The 25,287-nt window shown below is 39.0% G+C and overlaps 1 protein-coding gene across 1 annotated transcript in view; it reads right to left on the reverse strand.

Annotated features, from left to right (window-relative positions):
* Positions 1-25,287, reverse strand: part of LOC139949251 (uncharacterized) — a 39,306-nt gene that overhangs the window by 5,288 nt on the left and 8,731 nt on the right. Inside the window, exon 2 of the mRNA XM_071947647.1 lies at positions 315-450. Coding sequence (XP_071803748.1) covers positions 315-419 — 105 coding nt within the window. The 5' untranslated portion in view covers positions 420-450. The remainder of the gene's footprint in view (positions 1-314; positions 451-25,287) is intronic.

Genomic DNA, 25,287 nt, shown 5'->3' on the forward strand with positions numbered 1-25,287 from the left:
TGCACCTCTCATTTCACGCCTAGCACGCGTACCGAGTATTAGCGATAAGGTTTACATGGTTCAGATGTTTTTGCGGGGAGGTTGTTTTTTCCTGCATAAAAAACCCGTAATTTTGATCGGCGTTCAACCGTATGCGAGTTTTTAAAAAGCCCAAGCCATAAAATAATAACCTTTCTTGATATGACTTCATGACCGACAGAATACACAACACACGATGGTACCACGGGATCACATGGTGATACCAAACAATACGCAAATTCTTTTTGCCATAGAGCTCTGTATAGCTTTATGTCTTTTACCCCGACTCCTCTTACCTGAATCTGGTTGTTTCCATCGTAAACGGGGGCACAGCTGACTATCTGGGCCAGTAATAGGCAAGGCACGGCTAGACAAGCGAATAGAACTACATGTGGCCTCATTCTCACAACGGTTCTGGCCGAAACTCTGCCCCTGTGCATAAACAAGAATTAAAAGAAGATACCAAAAATGATATAAACGTAAAACAAGAAGCGTACGGTGGCTGAGAAGTGCCAGATGCTTAACGATAATAATCGCGTACTCGCCAAATCGACTTATAATTTCGATGCCAAAACCAGTTTAGCCTGAATATCTGACGTCACGATTTGAAGCTCGTGAAATACTGTATACAGAATCACCTTTGACCTCGCATCACATGACTTTGTGTTTTTATCTGTAAGTTCCATTGATCTTTGTAAGGATCAATTTTTTTATGACATTGCGTATTTGATCAATTCCTCAACAAATTAAACAAAACCATAGTTGTATTGGTTGGGCTTATTTAAGTTTTTCCCAATCAGTCTGTGTGAGCACAATGTTGAGAAAACATTAAGCAACACAGACACAATACACAACATAAACCTTCAACAATAATATTATTGCGGACGCGATAGCGAGTGTCCTTAACGAGTGTCCTTAACGTATGAAATAAGCAACATGGTGATTAAGTTTACCTTTGATGCACACTTTCATCATCACACAACCAATATTAACAGCAATTCGCATTGAAGTTGCAAATATTACAACGAACCTATATTCGGAAGTCCATATCCATTTATAATATGGCATTTTCTTCACAAAAAAAAAACACAAGTTTTCTTCAAATCAGAAAGAGGGAAATCAAAATGTTAAATTAAAGCAACAATAATCACTAAGGGAGCTCTCCATTGGCCAAGTGGGACTCCTTGAAGTAAAGTAAAAAGATGATCTTTACGCAATGTGTATACGCCTCCATTGATGTACAAAACTACGACGCAGGGAAAACAACAAAATGAAATGCTTTTATTTTCTCCCTCATAATGGAACGTACGCGTTTGTGCTCACAAAGGACCTTCTATCCATCAGACGTACTCCAACGTCCGTCTGGCTTTTACACGATGTACAGTACATATTTCTGATTTCCCTGAAGGATGGCCTTTCTACCGAACTCAAATGGAAAAACTCTTATAATTTTTTTGAGGGGGAAAAATGGTCATGTCTTCTTTCAAAGTGGAAGTAAATTACCTTTGCAGTGTATTGACTGGGGGATTCCCATAGCCATGTACACCCCCCACTCCGTTGATACGGAGAATGGCATATCCACGGAGAATACAAACTTACTGATGTTCAGTTGAAAACTAAATAACGTCGAAGACAAGTTATTTTGAATACTAAAATAGCATGGAAGACAGGTTAATTTGAAACTAAATAACATGGAAGCCAAGTTAGTTGAATGCAAAATGACATGGAAGACAAGTTATTTTGAATACTAAATAACATGGAAGACAAGTTACTTTGATACTAAATAGCATGGAAGACAAGTTAAATTGAAACAAAAAACTACATAACATGGAAGACAAGTTAGTTTAATACAAAATAACATGGAAGACAAGTTATTTTGAATACTAAAATAGCATGGAAGACAGGTTAGTTTGAAACCATGGAAGACAAGTTCAGTTAAATGCAAAATGACATGAAAGACAAGTTATTTTAAATACTAAGTAACATGGAAGACAAGTTATTTTGAATACTAAATAGCATGGAAGCCAAGTTATTTTGAATACTAAATAACATGGAAGACAAGTTGTTTTGAACACAAAAAAAACATGGAAGACAAGTTAGTTTAAAGCAAAACGACTTGGTAGACAAGTGATTTAATACTAAGGCCCTTTTGGGAAACCACGGCTTCGGCTTAGGATTCGGTTTCAGGCTCCATTGTCTCGTCTGATACCCTGAGCATGTACGCAAAGCACGCGCAATTGTAAAAACAACTGCGGGGCCAAGCTAGCCTGATCCGAATCCAAAGCCGAACCCGTAGTTTCGAAGAGGGCCTGTGACCGATGTTTCCTTTTTTTCTCGTTGATTTTTTTTTTTTACCCTTTCGGGGGAAAAATTTCCGATTGATTTTAATTTGTTTCAATTTGACTCGATATCAATGTTCGTTCATGGATTGAATTTTTTTAAATTAAATTATGGATCGGGGGCTGGTTGAGTATTTGGCATTTTTTGTGAGATTTTAGATCATACTGCCGGTCATAATATAAGTCGTGTCCCATATGGGGTTTCCCTGTATTACAATTAGACATGAACACAAAGTTTCATTCATCAAGGGCACCATCCTATTAGACAGTCCGTGCGTATCCACATGTATTTAAATGAACAAAATATGGCTCGATCAAATGTTACAGTAGCAAGGCCATGGATCTTGGGATACAGAACGAGGCTAGGTTAATGTCTCCCCCTCCTCCTTTATTAATGTCTTTACATATTTGGGGGGAAATGACACTATTGGAAACACTGCATTATTAATTTTTTTTTAAATGTTGTGCTATGATTTGAGGTTATCTCCGAAAAACAACATTACAACCTTTATTCAACGTTTTTGTGAATGTCTCCTGACGATGACTAGAGCAAGCTAGTCGAAACGTTGAGACCAATTCAGAACTGACTCCATGGCAGTACAGTTAATTACGATCCTATAAGCGTAAGTAGTAGTCCAGTCTATTTCCTATACCATCCGCCCTGGTAACAGATAAAAAGCAGGACAGTTATTTTCAGAACTGAGAAGTCTCCCGAACCTCCGATTAAAGCAAGACAGTTCTCTAAGAACAAACTCTACCTGGCAAGTAGATACACACATGGTGTTACCGCAAACCAAATATACATTGATACCTCACCATGCAATGCCTCAAATCCTATAGTCATATTTTTGGTTGACACAAAAGTGGAATGCCACGGTCAACCTTTGACGTATGAAAATCGTTGCCCCCTGTACCAAAAAACAAAAGTAGAATCAACCTACATCAAATAATTGGGGTGCATTTTCGCGGTTGGTACTATGCTTCATCAATAGCCAATTACCCAAAAAGCTATACATGGTGACAGCCGCGAAAACGCACCTCTGTTTGGGACACACATAACAACAAAACATTCAATTTTTCTAACCCAAGCTTCGTACGTTTGGTGGTAACCAAAACAGAACACAAATTATGCACAGGTTTTCTTCATTTCAAAGAAATGAAAAGAAGGTATTAAATAAATAAAAAGGCAGCTATTTATAAACCCATCAACCACTGTTTTCACTGCACTTAAGCCGATAAAGTCAAGGGTGAAATCACTATTGTGTACGAAATTCTCGCCCATTTACATGTTTTGGAAAGAGTGTCTATGAAAATATTAAAATGCCTACAGATATACCGCACCAAAACGACATCCAAGGGGTGGTGTACATTGTAGGTGGTAGGGCCTACGCGATGATGTGTGGAAAATAGTCACCACGACTTGCGTCTTGTATAGGAAGTGGCCCGTGGGATTTTGCGTGACGTTGACAGTTGTGTGTTTTAAAAAGCAATATAACTTTGTTACACACGTTTAGGATAGTACTATGAAAGGACGTGTGGATGTTTGTTTACGTTGTCGTATGGATACAAAAAGACGTAGTTGTCTATAATAGATTGCACATGACGTCATTGACGATGAAAAGTGCACGCATGAAGGGCTATCATTGGCTGAGAGTTGTGGTTATATAGCGCCTATACGCGTGCACTTATTCATTGTATATCGTCAAAATGGCAGCGGTCGATGACGCTATGTGCAATCCATTGAGGAAGTTGCTAGGTTCATGAAGATGAATAGCCATCTACATGTAATTTTAAAAAGAAATCAAAATGGGAGCCATTTTATTTTTTTTTAATCATGGTTGTATTACATTTGTTATTCTCAAATAGGATCAGCGCTGTACAGTACAGTCAACGAAATCGTAATTTGTATCAATTTGTGCAGACGTGGCAGTGTTCATACATTAAGTCAGGTATTCACACTGTAAGTGCAAATTCGAGCCAAGTTATCTGAGTTAAAGGCAGTATACACGGTAATTACTCAAAATAATTATTACCATCAAACCTTTCCTGAATACGAGTAATGGGGAGAGGTTGATAGTATAAAACATTGTGAGAAACTGCTCCCTCTGAAGTGACGTAGTTTTCGAGAAAGAAGTAATTTTCCACGAATTTGATTTCGAGACCTCAGATTTAGAATTTGAGGTCTCGAAATCAAGCATCTGAAAGCACACAACTTCGTGTGACCATTGTGCGACAAGGGTGTTTTTTTCTCCTTTCGCTACTTTGACTACCAAATTGAGCTCAAATTTTCCACAGGTTTGTTATTTTATGCATCTGTTGAGATATACCAACTTTGAAAACTAGTCTTTGACAATAGCCAATAGTGTCCAGTGTCATATAACAAGTTGTTTGATTAATATACGCGTTCAGTAAACATATTCTGATCTGTGCACTGTTCAGTACAATTTGCAACGTTCTGACGTTGCCTATAAAATATCATATTTTATTATTTTATGCAGGACGTAATGCACCAACAGGAGCGGCACGTAGCTTACAACGTTATGTTTGTTTTGAAAAAGAAAATTCTCAACACCGGGACCGGAGTCGAGTTTCCTACTAACAAAACCCCTTAACATGGGTGTAGATTTCCACTTCGAATTTCTTTAAATATTCAACACTTAAAAGCACACATCTCCTTCCATACGAAAGTGGGGAGGGGCGACACTCTAATAAAGGAAGTAATAAATTCCAAAGACACAGAACCTCGAAGAAAACAAAACACAACATTCCCTCTTTCGCTCGCTGTTTGTCTGAAGTACTTCTAGAAAGCTTATTATACGGGAAAGGTCTTCTATGAGTTCAACAACTCACAACGCCAACCTCGATTATTTATTTTAAAAGAGAAAGTTGTTCTTTCCTGATTGTATTCGGGTAGTCGGCGACCACTCGAGAATACGTAAACCTATTTTATACACGTAAGGTGGGTGTGTGTGATGCTGTAAGGTTGTTAGTGTTATATTATTATCTTGCGAACCGGGTCAACTATTTTAAATTATATTTTAGAGACCGATTTGAATTATTTTCTGAGTCAACGCTGTTTTTGTTTTTACGCCATACTTCCGAAGAACGTGTGGTTTACACTGCACTCTGTGTTGCTTTTTGTTCGTTCCCCTATGTTTTTAAGTTGTAGATTCTTCGATCGTGGTTTAGACAAAAATGAGACTTTTTGTTTGTGTGGCGATGCATTGAGATTTAACAACACAACGTGTGAGTAATGGAGAGGTTGGCTTACTTTTTTTCTTTTGGAAGAAGTGGATATATTGACACAGTCAAGCCACTTGGCGACCATGCTGTCACTTTCAACAAGCCCAGAAACACACATTTCAATGCAGAAGATGGTCATGTCTAATTAAAGTGTGGTCACTGACGGGGTAGGTGACATGTTGCTAATCAAAAAAAGCTAAGCATTACAGTGCGTGTGCATGTAGCAACGGTGATAGAAGTCTGCAAGTATTATGTTTTTCTACATTGAAAGTAATTTAGACGGGCATAATTTCTCTGAGGTATAAACATTAATCAACTCAGGTTATTTGCCAGATGTCTTTAAGGGGTTGGGAAAACTAGAGGACATGATTGTGAACTATTGGGTGCGTTCGTTTAGCTTCCCTGGGTCGACCCAGGTCTGCCCCGGTAGTTCGAATAGCTTTGACTGGGCTCAGCCGGGCCAGCCCCCATCCCAGTGCCCCGCTTGTGGAGTGGGTCAATTGGGGGTGACCTGAGGTGCATGCCGTCACCTCGGGAGGACGAGTGTGATCGTTTGATTAGCTCTTGTCAGGGGCTCACCTGAGTGAGCACTGCGGGGGTCGACCCAGTGAAGCTTATCGAACGCACCCACTGTATTTGTTCAAACGCCTATGTTTAATGGGTTCGTTTAGCTTCCCTGGGTCGACCCCGATGTGTGGTGGGGTTTTTGTTCCAGGACGAAGGTGGGTAATTATCTGCACACGTTCGTCCTGGGGAAAAAAAAACCGCCACTAACCGGGGTCGACCCAGGGAAGCTAAACGAACGCACCCATAACAGACGCATCTGAAGTTGAAAACTTTGTGCTTTGTGCCATCGAGCTTTTATGGGTGGTTTTCGTCAAAGAGTTCTGCACTTTAGCTGCAGTGAACATTAATTATACACTCAAGAGTAATTACCAGTAGTGTCCAGCCGTCGATTTCACAAGAGTTAGGACTCGTCTTATCTCGAGTTAGGACATTTAGGATTAGTCTTAAGGTCTGCATGCTACAGTGCAGGGTTGGGACTCGTTTGTAAGCCATACAATTAAGCATAAGTTAGGAAGAGTTTTGTGAAATCGACGGCAGTGCCTTTAGGCTTTTACGGGTTTTGTTTTTGGAGTTAAATCGTGGGTCACACACAAAGTGTGGATAGGCGTACTGGTCTTTGACAGTTAATTTTGTCTGCATGCTTTAAATTCCACTTAACCTATTTAACGGCAATGACATTCTTGCCTGGTGAGGTTGTCACAATAATATAAAAGGAGGGATTACCGCCATTAACATAATCTCCAATTGTGCATCAAAACTTCATTGTAAATTTGAAGGTGGGCAAAACGCAACCAACACTCAAAGTGACTCGCAGCGTTTGTCCTTATGGTTTGTTTGGTAAAATCACTGCCCAAAGACCGAAACAGTTATTGGTTAGGGGGGCCTACAACCGCGAAAACGCACCCCAGTTATGGCTTATTTTTACGGAGAGTACGATCGGCTGTATCCCGGACTATAGCGATGTGAATGTGCATGGGTTTTGGCCTATATTATTTCCAGTTTATACGATGAGCATATTTGCCCGTGCTGGAAATGGTATCAGTTTGGTGACCCCCCCCCCCCCCTACAAATTGAGAGATTTCAATGGAGGATCAATGGTTGAATATCATATTACCCCTATGGCTGACCTAGATGGGAGAGGACGTTTGTTATACCATCATTGATCGGTTGGACGCCAGGTAAGGTTGCATTTTGTATATCTATATCATATAACTGCAGATAATTGGGAGAGGGAATTGTTCACGAAATGTTCTACCCTTTTGACGAAGGGTTAAAAAGGCACTGGACATTATTAGTAATTACTCAAAATAACTTTGTAACGAGCAATGGAGACCGGATGACAGTATAAAACATTGTAAGAAACAGCTCTCTCTGAAATAACGTAGTTTTGTGGAAAGAGGTGATTTCTCACTCAATTAATATTCAAACAAACTTCAGGCCTGAAGCCTTTCCTGAAAGCACAAAATGCAAGAGAGGTTGTTTTTTTCTCTCAATATTCTCTTGCAACCTCAAAGACCAATTGAGTCGAAATTTTGTTATTTTGTGCATTTGTTTGGATACAATAAGAGAGAATAGGGCCTACTGGTCTTTTGACAGTTACCGAAGGTGTCCAGGGGTGGATTTCACAAAGGTAGTCCTAACTTAGGACTAGTCCTAGGCAATGCTAAGAGATAGGACTGGTCCTAAGTTAGGACAAGTAACTCATCCTAACTTATGACTAGTCCTATTAGCATTGCCTAGGACTAGTCCTAAGTTAGGACTACCTTTGTGAAATCCACCCAGTGCCTCTAAGGCATCAGACTTCTTTATTTGTTTTATTGTACGTGCACATTCGTTCTGTTCTATCACCATGCTCCAAAATCCAACTTAAAACTCGAGACTATAAACCTCCGGTATTGTGTGACATTGACGTGGTCGCCTTGCAAAGTGGCAAGGGATACCGTACAAGTTTGTTTATACCCAATTGAACACATACATTTGTACACAACAGTAAATAACAAGACAACGGGGTCTGATCCGGTGACCATGAGATAGTTACAAAACAATACATTATCCTTCAAAACGCACTCCTGGGCGCAGAGGTGGTAATTATGGTGAAGTCACACAGGACAGCAAGCTCCACAAGGGAAAAACAAGGTGATCCACAGGGATCAATTACGGATTTTCTATCATGATCGTGTTAAACTAAAAAAAGAACGGACTGCTCTACGGTTGTTCGGCAATCGGCAGTGAAATTGCTCCCCAAAGTCCGCTGAAATTGACCTGTTCGCTTGATGCCAAAAATGGCGGAGGTGCGGATTTACGCGCGTAAAAAGCAATCTTTGCTCCTAGGCGAAAATAATCTGTTGATACCATAAACCACGGATTGACTAGAAACTTCGGTCTGGCAGCAAAACATCTTGGTAGATAAAGTTTATTCACAGGCTTTGTATTTTAGACTGTCACATTTTTGTACCATTAACCACGGATTGACTAGAAACTTCGGTCTGGCAGCAAAACATCTTGGTAGATAAAGTTTATTCACAGGCTTTGTATTTTAGACTGTCACATTTTTGTATACCGGGGTATAACGGTATACATGTAGTTTATAGGCCTCTACGCGGTACCACCATCATATGACCACGGAAGGAGTAACAATAGAGATCAATGAGCCAGAATAACTTTGGTTGGACGTGCGTCGCCGCATTTTACACTGGTAAACTACAGCTCATTTGGGGCATATGTTGAAGAATGCTGTGTCACATTTTCTGACGTCATTTCGCTGCAAGATATTCCACACTGTGGTCTTTCTCATATGGTATCACAAACTGTTGTTGTTTTGTGCGTAGAGGGCGTGTCTATAGCCGTTGAAGCCAAGAACTTTAATCCGCACAATTGAAGAACAAGATAAGTTGTTGGTTTACGTGGGTGTATCTATCCGATGACTCCGCGGTCTTAACTTAACCATAAAGGGATATAACCGACTTAGAAAAGCTACTCCGTATATTTTAAGTTATTACATGTGCGTGGGTGTCTATTGGGTTTTTTGTATTCTCATTTTTTTAATATTTTTTTTAAGGTCATTCAGTTGATTTCCCCACAAGCAAGGTTCAATTGATCAAGCAGAGAAAAGAAGTACAATGGATTTTTTTTTTAAGATTTAGTCCTTTTTTTCTTCTTCTTTTTTTTATAAGTGGGTTTAAATTGAACTGATTTTCCACACGCAAAGATTCAGGCAAAGAAGTGTATTGGATTTTGGGAAGATTTAGTGCAGATAGATACTAGAAAACACAAACTCAATCAACGGGCGACCTCCACTTACACTAATTATAAAAATGGCTTTATTATAACCAGGGGAAATTATTCTGTTATGATATTTTTTGAAGTAATTTTTTTTAATGACTATTCACTTTCCGCTGATTGGAAAGCTTTGGCCTATTCTTGGTTAATATAAAGCTTAATGGTAATGAAGGACTTGACTTTAAATTTGAAAGAAAAATGTTTTCGGGACTCGCTGGGGAATGTATAATACGGCAATATCAATTTAAACATTTATTGTTTAGGAATTGTTGTTTTTTATTTTTGGTCGACTGGTCATGACCTTTCGTAATGAGTCGCTATGAGTATCGGGGGACCGGACTAATTTTTACCTTCACTATTTGGCTATACGTTGAACCATGTTTTAAAGTTAACATAACTGTATATTTTCCTCAAGTTGCTTGACTGCAGTGTATGTATTCCCATCGCCATCACCAGCCCTGAGTGTCATGGGCGGGGGGGGGGGGGCCTAAAGCATTGGGAAACAATTCTCTTCAAAGTAATCTGCGGTCGATTTCACAAAGAGTTAGGACTAGTCCTAACTTAGGACTAGTCCTAAGAGATATCAAAACGTACAGCTAGTTCTAAGTTAGGACTAGTAACTCGTCCTAACTCGAGATAAGACTAGTCTTAACTCTTTGTGAAATCCACCCACGGTCATGTACAAATCAATTTTTATGGCCCAAAATGTGAATCCGAGAAGTGTTACTGTAGTGTAAACAAAAATTGCCGAAAATTGCCGCTTCATTTAAGGAGCGCCTTGTGGTGTAACTACGTGTCACCGTCTAACTTGACTTGTCCTGTAAATCCGCAATTTGGGGTAACATCCGTTTGTAACCAAGCTAACCTTTTAGACAGAATCCTAGATCACTCCCCAATTGACCGTATGACATTGGTCCCCGAGGCCTCGTCCTCTCGTTGCCCGTGTTTTCCCGCCTCCTGACCGGGACCAACGTCCCATCCTACCCCGTCACGAAGGCAATCCGATCCACCGGTTAGATTGGCTCTTCGGGCCGGGATAAATAATCGAGATAAGATTTGATTGGGGTTTTACCGGCCACAGATTGTTATTTCCAATAGAAACTCTGGAGGTTTTTAGGATCGACCTGTTGTGTTTGAGTGTTCAATTGTTTGTTTGGTTGTTTGCCCCCTCCCCCTTCACAATTTCCCATCAACTTAGATTTTATTACTAAGGTGAAACAGTTTTTCACGAAAAGGGACTGTTCAATATTGACTTTTATGAAAAGTACATCTGTAAGAACAACCCGGTCACAAAACAATTCTAAATGTCTTTATGTAGTAAAAATGTTGAATGTTGTGATCAGCCTTTCATGTCTGTTGTAATTGAGTCAACATCAGGTCACAAATCATGAATTTATTGGGGGGTTTTAAGTATTGATTATGATAAATAATAAAGTAATAAGAGACAGCTATGTGAAATAGTGGGGGACGTTTTCACTGTTTCGGTGTTTCAGAACATCCCGTATAGCAACCAAAAGGCCTATGTCCCCCAAAAACTACAGCATTTACCGCAGGCACAAACGTTTCAAGGAAAGTTTTTCTAAAACATGATCAGCTTGATAAAATGTAAGCTTTACGCAAATCCCTGAACATTGGTGTGTGTTGTCAATCTTACCAATGTCTTGCACCCCTCTTAAGGTGATCCCTCTAGTTTTCTTGTTAAAGTTAAAGGCATTTGGACACTAATGGTAATTGTTAACGACCAGTCTTCTCTTTTGGTGCATCTCAACATATGCATATAAAAACCAACCTGTGAAAATTTGAGCTCAATTGGTCGTCGAAGTTGCGAGATAATAATGAAAGGAAAACCACCCTTGTAACACGAAGTTGTGTGCTTTCAGATGCTTGATTTCGAGACCTCAAATTCTAAACTTGAGGTCTCGAAATCAAATTCGTGGAAAATTACTTCTTTCTCGAAAACTACGTCACTTCAGAGGGAGCCGTTTCTCACAATATTTTATATTATAACACCCCTTGCAAGTATTCTGCCTGCTCATTGGTTTAAAGCGCGTCACATGACATGTCTTAGTTTTGCTAGACGACGGCCGTATGATAGTGTGTCGGTTTGCCATGCGCTAGTCCGAAGACTAGCACACGGCGCCGTGCGCTAGTCCGACAGACTAGCACACGGCGTGCAGTACCCAGACGTCCGTTGCGTGTACGAGGATCATAAATTAATAGTCTGTAACCATTTCGGATTGCACGACACTACATGCAACACAGTAAGTAAAAGTGTTTGCAATCTGTATTCGCGTCGTCCGTGGATTGTAGCATTCAGGTCTGTAACTTAATAATAATAATAGTAAAGTATTTAGAAATGTTTGGGGTGTTATAAAACAAATATTGACTGCTTTTACTCGTGCAATGGTTAAAAACTATGACTCCCTCGGTGATCCCCGGAGCGTTCTATTTTCCCTCGCCTTCGCCTCGGGAAAATAGAACGCTCCGGGGATCACCTCGGGAGTCATAGTTTTAACCATAGCACTCGAAGCAGTCAATATTTGTATACTATCAACCTCTCCCTATTACTCGTTACAAAGTAAAGTTTTATGCCAATAATTATTTTGAGTAATTACCAATAGTGTCCACTGCCTTTAATAAGAGACGGTCCTGGTTTGTTATGAATCATGATTCCATATTTTGCAATTATACAAGTGAAGTTATTCCAAAGGCAAAGGAAGTAAATCACCGGATATTAAGAATGCAGGAGGAATTTTTCTCTAGTCTTATTTAGAAAAAAAAGATCTTGCAATTTCATCTTGTAGTACCATTGCCTGGAGGTGGACAATATTTATTTGATACCCCACCCCCCCCCCCCAAAAAAAAAAATGCGCTTGCGTTCGGATCTGTCAAAAGACAACATTAATTAACAAAGACGTAGATACACTCAATGCATCCCCAATGTAAAGTTAGATCCGGACAACAATCCCCTGTGTTGTGTTATTCCAGAATTTAATCTAAAAAAGAGCTATTTACAATAATGCCAGAAACTTACTATAATTTGGGGTAAAACATAAAAATAAATTTGTTCGTCTTCCATTTGTTCGAAATGGCATCACTGTTCAATTCCCTGGGCTGTGTTCATCCTTAATTAGGGTTATTTACGATTAAAGACACTGTCCGTGTTTGGTAATCGTCAAAGACCAGTGTTCTCACTCGGTGTTTCCCATCATAAGGATAAAATAACAAGCCTGTGAAAATTTGGGCTCAATTGGTCATCGAAGTTGCGAGAAAATGATGAAGGAAAAAACACCCTTGTTGGACGAGTTTGTGTGCGTTCAGATAGGAATGAAAGACTTCTAGCTAGAGGTATTTATTATTTGAGTAAGAAATAACCTCTTATTCAAAAACTATGTTACTTCAGAGGGAGTCGTTTCCCACAATGTTTTATACTATCATCAGCTCTCCAATGCTCGTTACCAAGTCAGTTTTTAAGTTAATATTTGTTTTGATTAATTACCAAACGTGTACCTTCCCTTTAAAGCCAGAAACTGATAGGGGCTAATGAGGTAAAATATAAAAATAAGTTTGTTCAACTTCAATATGTTTTAAATTGCATCGCTGGACGGCTCCCTGTGTTCTTTTCTGCCATAAATTATTCTCAGAATTGGGCTACTGACAACAAGGCAAGTGAGCTATAATTGAGGTTAAATATAAAAGTGTATTTGTTCGACTTCCATTGTTTTTAAAGGCAGTGGACACTATTGGTAACTACTCAAAATAATTATCATCATAAAACCTTTCTTGATTACGAGTAATGGGGAGAGGTTGATAGTATACAACATTGTGAGAAACAGCTCCCTCTGAAGTGACGTAGTTTTCGAGAAAAAGTAATTTTCCACGAATTTGATTTCGAGACCTCAAGTTTAGAACTTGAGGTCTCGAAATCAACCATCTGAACGCACACAACTTCGTGTGACCATGGTGTTTTTTCTTTCATTATTATCTCGCAACTTCTACGACCGATTGAGCTCAAATTTTCACAGGTTTGTTAGTTCATGCATATGTTGAGATACACCAAGTGAGAAGACTGGTGATTGACATTTACCAATAGTGTCCATTGCCTTTAACGGCATTGATGGACATTTCCCTGTTGTGTGTTTTCAGGAGTTTACTTTTAGAATCGGCTTACTTACAATAAGGCAAGAAATTGATGACAGCGGCTTAATTGGGGTAAAATATAAAAACAAGTTTGTTCGACTTCCATTTGTTTTAAATGGCATCACTGGAGAGCTCTCTGTGTTCTGTTTTGCCAGAATATTTTCTGAGAATCAGGCTATTTAAAATAAGGCAAGCAGCTACAATTGGGGTAAAATATAAAAAATTAATTTGTTCGCCTTTCATTTGTTTTAAATAGCATCACTGTGGACATCTCCCTGAATTCTGTTCTTCCGAAATTTAAATTCAGAATCACGCTATATACAATAAGGCAAGAACCTAACTATAATTTGGGTAAAATATAAAAATAAATTTGTTCGTCTTCCATTTGTTCAAAATGGCATCACTGGACATTTCCCTGTTGTGTTCTTCCATAATTCAATTTTATATAAAGCTATTTTAAGGCTAGAAACTGACTATGGTGGCCTAATTGAGGTAAAATATAAAAATAGGTTTGTTCAACTTCCATTTGTTTAATAAATGGCATCGCCGAACAGTTCCCTGTGTTGTGTTGTTCCAGAAATTAATCTCAGAATAGGACTCTTTGACAATAAGGCTTTAGAAACTGACTATAGCGGCCTATTTGAGGTAAAATATTAAAATATACTTGTTCGACTTCCATTTTGAGTACCTTGTTTGGTAGATACGTGCGCTATGTTTTAACTTGCATCATTGGACATTTCCCAGTATTCAGTTCTTCCATAATTTAATCTCAATATAGGCCAGAAACTGATGTTCGGCTTCAGTTTTAAATGGCATCTCCAGAAGGAAGCCTGATGGGTCCTTGGTGCATTATAGTTTCCCACGTTATTGTTCTTAAACTTTTAGGTTTTATGTTATATAACTTTGGGTAACAATGTCTGTTGATCTGACATTCTTTCTGTGTCCCTGTGGTTTCCATCCGCCCGGGGCGGGGATCATTAATTTGTTGTTCGCACGGCATCTCCGTTTCTTCGTAAACAATGTTAGTGAGATCAGAATTCTTGAGGAACCTGTTTTTTATAAGTAAATGTGTGTGGGAGACGAGGCGTGTCATGGCCTAGCGGTTAGGATGCACAGGGCACGATTTCACAAAGGAACTTTAGGACTAGCTCTAACTTAGGACTAGTCCTCACTTAAGGTCTAGTCCAACTTCAAGGAGATATTAAAAACGTAAGGCTAGTCCTGAGTTAAGACGAGTAACTCGTCCTCACCACATGACTCAAACTATGGTGTTTGCAAAAACGTGTGTTTTAAAAACACTGGACACTATTGGTAATTGTCAAAGACTAGTCTTCACAGTTGGTGTATCTCAACATATGCATAAATTAACAAACCTATGAAAATTTGAGCTCAATCTGTCGTCGAAGTTGCGAGATATAAATGAAAGAATAAAACACCCTCGTCGCACCATGGTCACACGAAGTTGTGTGCTTTCAGATGCTTGATTTCGAGACCTCAAATTCTAAATCTGAGGTCTCGAAATCAAATTCGTTAGAAAATTACTTCTTTCCCGAAAACTACGTCACTTTTGAGGGAGCTGTTTCTCACAATGTTTTATACTATCAACCTCTCCCCATTACTCGTAATCAAGAAAGGTTTTGTCATAATAATCATTTTGAGTAATTACCAATAGTGTCCACTGCCTTTAAAATTGATATCATGTGTTGTCACATACATGTTTTATAGATATCAACAAATAATCAAAATTTACTACATTTGGTGTAATAAAATAGCTCCATTTTCTTCCAAAACAATTGGTTTTATTTCAACATCATAATGGCGTTAATTTTGATTTACTTTATGGTATCCCAATAAGACGACACCCATTGTGTCAATTGTTGCAGTGTAGCTATAGTCAGACGACAATATTATACCGTCACCGTACGATTACCACTGGCAAAGTACAATGTCATTTGTACAATGTGCCATTTTGTGACTGGTATCATGCTCAATTTTACTGTGTATAACTCTTTGAAATAGGGTCCTGTGCTTCATCAAGGCTATGAGAAACTACCTTCTATGGTCAAAATGCGAGTATATAAAACACAAACGTATAAATTAAACAACTAGCCAAAAATTAGCAAATAAACACGAACAATTGGGGAAAAATGGACCTTTGTGGACATGTCAATCAAACTTGTTTTCATTTTATACGAATTTAATTTCAAAGGAATCTATTTTTAAAGAGATGGCTCATAACTTTGTTTTTGATTGTTAAAACAATCAACAAAATTGTGAGCCATCTCTTTAAAATTAGATTTCTTTGAAATTAAATTCGTATAAGTTTTATAAAATTTTATGATTGACATGTCCATTAGAGTTCAAAAAAATATAATGCACGCGAGAAATATTCTGTTATTGGAGCTGTAACCGTGTGCAGGCAGATTAGATCCCGTGAGATCAAACATTGTAGAGATTAGTATAAGTCCGTCACGAGGGGGCCTGGAATCGTGAGGCCAGATTAAGGGCGGATTAGTGAATGATCCCCCCCCCCCCCCCGCCAAGACGGCACAAATGCGAAATGAAGAAAGTATATTTAAATGTAATGCGTCATCTGACGATGGCTAGAGCAAGCTATTCGAAACATTGAGACCAATTTAATAACACACTCCGCGGTAGTGAAGTTAATGACGATCCTTTTTAAGTTAAAGTATATAGTATAGTAGTCCCAGCCAATTTTCTTTACCTTCCGCCCGAGTAAGAACAAGCTCTACCTGGCAAGTAGATGCACACATGGTGTTACCGCAAACCAAATAGTCATCACTTTTGTTTTTGAAGATTGTATTATGCAACCTCGTTCCCAGGGGTGATCGATCTCGCCGCGCCATTTTAACCCAGCATGCCTAGCTCGATCATAACCCCTGGAAGTGCAACCTCGTTCCCAGGGATGATCGATCTCACCGCGTCATTTTTTCCCAGCATGCCTTGCTCGCATCATACAGAGGTAGCGTGATACGGCGCGCTACCCATGGTAGCGAGGTGTTGTGTATTATGTCCATTGGCCAAGTTTATGTACATTTCAATTTCAATATACGCTACAAACAGAAGACGAAGTTCTTTTTTTACGGATCCCTCTGGTGACATGTTGTGTTATTTCCATTGTTCCTGTACTAATGATTTTTCCATAGACTTTCTATTCACAATTCCTTGTGGAGAACGTCTTTAGAATTTCCACGTGGAGTCCTTTTATTTTCCCGTTCTTGGTTTATCCTTGGTCTCCAGAAGGTACCGAATATGACAGAGAAGTAACACATGGATTGCTCGCAGTGATACAGCGAGTTGAGTGAACAAAAATGTAAAGGAAATGCTATTTAAAAGTGTTTAAGGTGTTTGTTTGTCATTTACAGGGAAGGTACACGTTAGGTAATTACTCAAAACAAATATTAACTTAAAACCTGACTTGGTAATACGAGCAGTGGAGAGCTGTTGATTTTTTAAACATTGTGAGAAACGGCTCCCTCTGAAGTAGCGTAGATTTTGAGAAAGAGGTAATTTCCTCACTAAAATAATAAAAGACTTCTAGCCAGAAGTCTTTTATTACTATCTGAAAGCACACAAATTCGTCCAACAAGGGTGATTTTTTTCTCTCATCATTTTCTCGCAACCTAGATGACCAATTTAGCTCAAATTTTCACAGGCTTGTTATCCTATGCTTATGTTGGGATAAACCAAGTGAGAAGACCAGTCTTTGACAATTACCAAACGTGTACCTTCCCTTTAAATGTAATTTTGATTTTGTATTCACTTTTGAATAATTCGTATAATTATCGAACAAACATTAAAGCCACAACCTCAAGGTTTTGAAAAACTAGAAGCGCTTCTACCGTTGACGGTGTGTGTCAAAATGACCATTATATACTTTGACGTCATATCAGGGAAGTTACAACAAAGCGGCTACACAAAACGGAGCTCTCACATGACGTAATTAGTGATGATGTGGGGCTTTGGGGCTTATCGTGAATGTTTTTGCCAATGTTACCATGACCGTGACAACAACATCATACGATAAGATAACATAAGCACTTAACTATCCCACACTCTGTGGGGAAATTAAAGACTCATCCTGACTCTAAGATACTGGAAAGGACACAGTCATAATACCGTGACCATTCGCAAAGAGCGTAACAAATTTAAAGCATGATCTTGACTCTAACATACAGGACCCAATTTCATAAAGCCTGTAGGCACACAAATTTGCTTAGCATCAAATTTCTTTCTTGATAAAAACAAGATTACCTACCAAATTTTAATTTGTGGCATATTACTTGTTATTGCCATTCAGCTGTTGTTTGCTTATCATGAAAATCACTTCAAAATTTGGTTGGTAATTCTGTTTTTATTAAAGGAAGAAATGACATGCAAAGCAATTTTGTTGTGCTTACAGGCTTTATGAAATTGGGCATTAAACACAAAACAAATCACGATACACTAACCAAAACTGTACCATGCATTGCTTCATAGAGAGTTTACAGCAAACTAACAGTGTGTCAACCTAAACCAAAGCTGGACCACTTTATGCATAACCTTTATAGTAACCATATACCCACTGTCATCCATTATAGTCCAGCATAGGTTGAAACTCTTTCGGCAAACATTGCAACGGGCCCGTGGAACCTTTGTGTAACATTATTCCCATTAAACATTATTCCTAACTGACAGTCGGCCGTCAAAGGAGCACGATTATTGCGTTCCACGTGCGCGGAGTACAATGAAAGAGACATTACCGACGCGTAATCGAATATGCAACAGGAATAAACGAATCCCTTGACGGGGCAAATTGACCGTTTCTCCCCGCTCGGATTTCATTGTTCTTATAAGGACGGTGTAACCCTGGCGCTTTCTGACATAGTTAGAAACTTATACCCCCCCCCCCCTCAATCCGAGCCCCCGCCTTCGCTCCCGCCTCCGCCCCCGCTCCGCCCGCCAACTTTTTCGCTGGTGCTCAACTCACTTAGAAATGGAAAACAACAGCATGAACAAATGCTTTTTACCAAGAAATGCCAAGTTACAGACCATACTAGTGTATTTTGTTTGCGTCTAGACCGCCCTCTCTTGAAATATTCTCGACAGTATGCGGTCAGAACATGTTTAATTTGCATAAATTATGATTAAGCTGATGTCAAAGGGCGCTTATCAAAGGCAATCTGACCAGTTAATATTACCCTTCATCTAAATTTATGCAAAACACGATGCGTGCGCACACTACCGGAAACTTGAATGTTTGGGTATCACGAAGTCAAAGCTAGTTATTACGGTGGCCCTTAAGGGACATCGCAAATCGCAAATTATTTTTAATAGGTTTTCCTGGCAAATTTAAGCAAACAAAATCATTTAATTTTATGAATACACATTCAAATTCGCACACTTTCCCCTTATCCTATCAAACTAGGATTTCCTGAAGGATTTTTCCCGCATAGTAACGTAAAGGTTTCGAGAAAGAAGTTTGTTCTCACTAAAATATTATCACTCAAAATAATTGTTAGCAGACAAATTTACTTGGTAACGAGCAAAGGAGAGTTGTTGAGAGTATAACACATTGTGAGAAACGGCTCCCTCTGAAGTAACGTAGATTTTGAGAAAGAAGTAATTTCTCACTAAAATATTTAAATTTAAATTGAGGCATGTGAACGCACACAACTTGTGCGACAAGGGTGTTTTTCTTCCATTATTATCTCGCAACTTCGACGACCATTGAGTTAAAATTTTCATAGATTTGTTATTTCATGCATTTGTTGAGATACACCGAGTGAGAAGACTGATCTTTGACAATTTCCAACCGTGTCCAGTGCCATTAAAATAAATGGATTGTTCTTGTTTAAATTGGCCGGGAAAACATATTTAAGACATTTGCAACGCGGTGTCCTTTCAGGGCCACAAGTTAACCCCGGACTGCCGCCCACGTTATGGGTGGGTGGGTTTAAACAACAGATGACGCACACTGAAATATATTCTCTCAGTTATAAAGACCCGATATTGAGAACCATTTTCCAGTAACAAAACGTAACATACGACTTTAAAAGAGTGGTATACACAACTTAGATATGTTCAATACCAAGTGGAAGCCTTTTGTGTTGCTATGTACTTACTATAATAATGCCATGCACTTTATTATAGATTTCCTGTTTTTGCCATTTTCTTCATTTCGCTTTACGTATCGTTCTAAAAGTATTTGGTTGTACCAGTAGTTTGTATAGCTTTGTACATTAAAGTAGCTAGAATAAAATTCCTCCTCCAGGAAAAAAAGAGTGGTATACACGTACCACTTTACCGACCAGAACTCCCATTGTTGACTTCGTGTCACATTACCGCAATATCTAATCGTGTTTCCCCCACTGAAAATACCGCCTAGCGGAAATGTTCCCTCTCTCGATACCCACCCACAAGAAGTTAATATTATATGTCGACCGAAAGTTTAATCAAAACAGTGCTCTTCTTGTTTACGTTGGTGGCTACTTTGCATCGGGTATAATTTCGCTGCAGTCGGTGTGACGGATGGATTTGCGTGGTCTATCGCTGTTCTATCATTTTTAATCTCTGCTGCAGCAAAATCGATTTATACTCGTGTGGTGATACGACACGAAATTCGTGTGTGATGGCTAAAAAACGCGGGCTCTGATGAACTTACAATAGTGTAGTGCAACGCCATAAAACTGCTTCACTAATTATACAGTTGTGGTAAATTCATCTGTCTGGGTAAAGCAAAAAAGGCGAGTTGGGCTACTTATCTCTTTGGTAATTTTTGTTACCGTTACATTGTCCCGAGTCTCACTCTGAGTAGAATTTCACTCTAAGTAGGATTTGAAACTTTGCAAGGCTGGAAATTATATGGAAAAGTTTGCGGTAACACCATGTAATGACTTTGATCTCTAAATGAGTTGGGGTGGTTCTGTAAAGAATTGTTGGTTTCAACTCACTTTGTATCACTATATTGTATTGTCCTGTCTTTGTCCGTTTGATGTTGTTTTGTATTGTCCAGTTTTCTAGGGAAAGGTGCAAAAGCTATGGTTCACTTTGTTTCCTTCATGTTGAGATATAGAGTGTTTTTGTTTACAGTCAATTAGTGTGTCCTTCAAGTAAAATTAAATATAAGCTTACTTACTATAAATATGTTGTATAATGCTTCATCTTGTTTCCTAGATGTGTGCCCTTTAGGTACAGTTAATTATTAGCTTACTTTACTGTAAACATTTGATTCTGTTGCAAACTGTTGTTTAAAATTGTCCTGATACAAATTGTATTCACTGTCATTGAGGATGTCAGTATAAAATGGATATCTTATTGAATTAAATTGATTATTGGGTTGATTGTGCTAGTTGGAGTTAACATGGACCAAGTTTTCTACCAATAAGTGTGGAAGTAACCACATCAAAGACAAAATAATACGGGAAGGTTCCACTAGTAACTGCTGGCTCCACAGTAAGCCACAAAAAAAGTTTGATTGGCGTGGGAGGTGTTGGACACCATGAAACCCTGGAGGAAACAGTGAAATTAATCAAATGCTCCTTATAGGGAACCCCCAAAAACAGTGTACACTCAACCCATATCCAAAGAAACCAACGGTCTTTGCAGAATCACCCAAACTCATTTCGAGATAGTCATTACAGTCATGTTGTTACCGCAAATAAACCTTTCCACACCAAATCCTACGAGAAAGCAAAAACCAATATCCAAAGAAACCAACGGTCTTTGCAGAATCACCCAAACTCATTTAGAGATAGTCATTACAGTCATGTTGTTACCGCAAATAAACCTTTCCATATACCAAATCCAACGAGAAAGCAAAAAACAATATCCAAAGAAACCAACGGTCTTTGCAGAATCACCCAAACTCATTTAGAGATAGTCATTACAGTCATGTTGTTACCGCAAATAAACCTTTCCATATACCAAATCCAACGAGAAAGCAAAATCCACTGGCACAGTCAGTGCGAATGTTAACCTGCGACTATACAGCCCATTGTACAGGGGTTCCTGCAAAAAAGAAATCGTGCCTCATTTTCAGAGTTATAAATAACTTTAAAAAGACTGCAAAATACCAGTGCACATTATTAAGACTTATGGTATTCCAACATGCACACAACATCATTCAATGACATACGTCACGTCTTTATTTGTGTTCGGTTTTCCCTCACAAACACATTTTTAGAAGATGAAATTTCACCCGGAGGCGAGAACGCATTGAGTAAAAGTACATCACCGCACGTCTTTGTTGAGTCTACTATCATCATTTTTCGATTAACTCCCTTTACGCATTGGGCTCGACAAGCCATGATCCGTTTTACTTTAGGCGTTAAAGTCAGTGTAGTCCAACTCCGTGATTGCCCCCTAAACGAGGTTGCTCTCGCGCACACAGCACGGGCGAGGTCTTATGATCCCGTGTTTTGGTGTTTTGTTCGGCCTGAAATAGGCGCGAAAACACGGCGGACCTAATTTACGATTTTGTGACCCTTCCGGCCAGTGGCTTAAGGGTTTAGCTTTCGAAATAATTGGATAGCCTGCGGGTAATTTTCTACTGAGGCCCTATCTCGAGAAATGATTTTAAAAGGGAAAAAAATAACCACACTGTTCAAGGCTGGAGAATTGTAATGGGGTGATTGAATTTGTGATACAGTGTTTAATGGAATATGTTGTTACCTGAAGATGGTCACAGCATACTGATCGAAGCGTTGAGTTGTCAACCACCGGCTCTTTCCAGAACCACAACTTAAAATAGATCATACACATGGTGCTACCGCAGACCTCATATAATAATACTCACACAATGCACAGTTAAAAGAACACGTTGCCTTGGTTGGATCGGTCGAGTTGGTCTTTGGAAAGCGTTTGTAACCGTTTGTTATAAAATGCTTATGGGTAGAGAGATGTTGTAAAAATGGTTGACTCCCATAAATGGCCGACCGTGTTAGTTCGCAAAGTAAGTGGAAAACCACGCAATTTCGAGGCAAATTTGTGTGGATCATTGTATTCTACCTTTAAAACATCTTTCAAACCATAAATGCATTTTATAACAAACGGTTACAAACGCTTTTTATACCAACTCGTCCGATCAAAGGCAACGTGTTCCTTTAAGAATTCTATTATGTTATAACTCGTAAACTTGTGAGAGTTGATGTTCTATGGTTTTGATTTGCTATATTGGAACAAATGCAAGCACGTGATTATTTTGGTGTTTTTTTTTTACATTTATGACATCTGCTCGGATGGGACCCGAACCCCGTGATACCCGCATTGAGTTTCTTCACCGCTAGTTTGTTAAAGGCAGTGGACACTGTTGGCAATTGTCAAAGACTAGCCTTCTCACAGTTGGTGTATCTCAACATATGTATAAAATAACAAACCTGTGAAAATTTGAGCTCAATCGGTCATCAAAGTTGCGAGATAATAATGAAAAAAGGAAAACACCCTTGTCACACGAAGTTGTGTACGTTTATATGGTTGATTTCGAGACCTCAAGTTATAAACTTGAGGTCTCGAAATCAAACTCGTGGAAAAATTACTTCTTTCTCCAAAACTATGGCACTTCAGAGGGAGCCGTTTCTCACAATGTTTTATACCACCAACCTCTCCCCATTACTTGTCACCAAGAAAGGTTTTATGCTAATAATTATTTTGAGTAATTACCAATAGTGTCCACTGCTTTTAAAAGCGCGCTTGGTAACAAGCGTGCCCGGTTCGAATAGAACCTTATTGCATAATAGATATGTCACAAGGCCAAAGAACGCCGTTACTGAAAACCAATCATTGGCTGAGAGTTGTGGACGTGTTGTAATGATGACAGGTACAAATTTCATTTTGATGTCAGCTTTTGAGTTTTCTTTAAAGTACAAAACTGTGAAAATGTGAAGTCAACACTAACAACATAGGGTCCAACGAAACACACGATATGCATAATGCTCAACGCAGTGGATTTGTGCCCAAAATAACGTGAAGTATTTCACTTTTTCTTATTCCTAACAATTCGCCCTACCGTTTTCAGAAGAAGAAAACAAATCCGTTTGCCTTTTTAAATCAATTTCTGATTGGAATTCGAACCAGATATTTCGACAAACAGATTTAAACCGTGAACATACAAAACTACGATCGCCGGTTTTGTTTAACCCCGACCGCATAAAACGAGTCAATATTGATCATTTGATTTCAGTCTTAACTCTTAACTAGTTTTGGCCGGGGTTAATCCCGTACCCCGCGGTGTTACGTTTCAGCTAATTTGAAATGGATACCAACCTCGTATCCAGGATCAAATCACCGCAACATCGGAACACTCTTTTGTGTAACACAAAGATGGAAAAGATTCAGTAACGGTTTAAATAGTTCGGTTTGTTGGGCATTTCTTGCTAAATGCTACGTTTCTATAGTATATCAAAGCGGATTCAAATACAATTTCCTGAACGATTTTATTTCTTCGGACGTTTGGCATAGATCTTATCGATGGTCTATTACACAGGTTTTGTTTTATTCTTTCTAAAAAAAATGTGTTTTCGAGGAATCAGAAAGTCTCGCGAGAATTGGCTCTCGTGTGAGAGAGAGAGTACGGGATTTTGATTTAGAGTCAAACGTTTAATCAATGATGAGGTGAAACATCGTTTGTGTAGGGGAGGGCGCATTGAAGTTTATGGCAAAATTGGTTCTTGTGACTAAATATAATGTTTGAACGTATAAATGTTATGACTTATATTACGTAATATAAATGGCATCTGACTGTACTCAGGCATAGTATGAGATGTAAATAATAATTCTGACTCTAACTTTCTATGAATACTCCAATTGTAGCCCTAATGTTGGCGGTCTGTTTTGACAATATCTTGTTCAGGGTGCCACTCAGAAGCAAAGTGGGAAGCATATAGTGGCAAACAGAAAGACCCCTTATCCCGCCTGCCCTCACCTCCTCCTCCTCCCCTCCCCTCCTCCTCCTCCTCCCCTCCCATACACTCCCCTCCCCTCCAAATATCTCTATTTAATTATAACGTCCGTTTTTGGAGACTTCGTCGAGTTGAAACCAGAACCACCCCAACTCATTTGGAGATAGTCATTACATGGTGTTACCGCAAACCAAACCTGTCCATATTCCATTATACATAACACCTAGTTTGTAGCTACGCCACTAGGTACCTTTATTACTGACAGTTACAAGATGGACATTAATTTAAGTTACTGTATCTATAATGATGTACATGTCTGGTTTTGACATACCTCCACCATGTGAGACTTTCAATCTAAAATAACAAATACTGATTAATGACCGCCCTCACTTTGCACAATATTGCCCCGGAATTGTTTAGTTGGTAATCTATGAGACGGAAAATGTAGGTCTGTTTTATCAGATCAGCGAGCATCATCAAAGCATTGCTGTTACGCCCTGGAAACGGCCCTAAATGTCGGCTTGCACATTTCTAGCCATAATATGAACCCCACAAAGCAAACAGACTACGAAATAATGTTTATGCTCGTGGAAGCTTTGATTCAGACTATGTTTATTGTACATTTGGTTTGCGGTAACGCCATTGTATATTATTCTATACTTGCTTTGTAGAGTATATTCTTATATAAGGACGTGTCTTGCTATGTTCTACTACCGTGGAGTAGATTTTTTTTTTGGAATTCGGGAAACTCCATTAAATCTCCACGACCACAGAGTAGATTTTCGGATTACGGGAGACTTCTT

Source organism: Asterias amurensis, chromosome 16 (assembly GCF_032118995.1).
Source record: "Asterias amurensis chromosome 16, ASM3211899v1".
Lineage (NCBI taxonomy): Eukaryota > Metazoa > Echinodermata > Asteroidea > Forcipulatida > Asteriidae > Asterias > Asterias amurensis.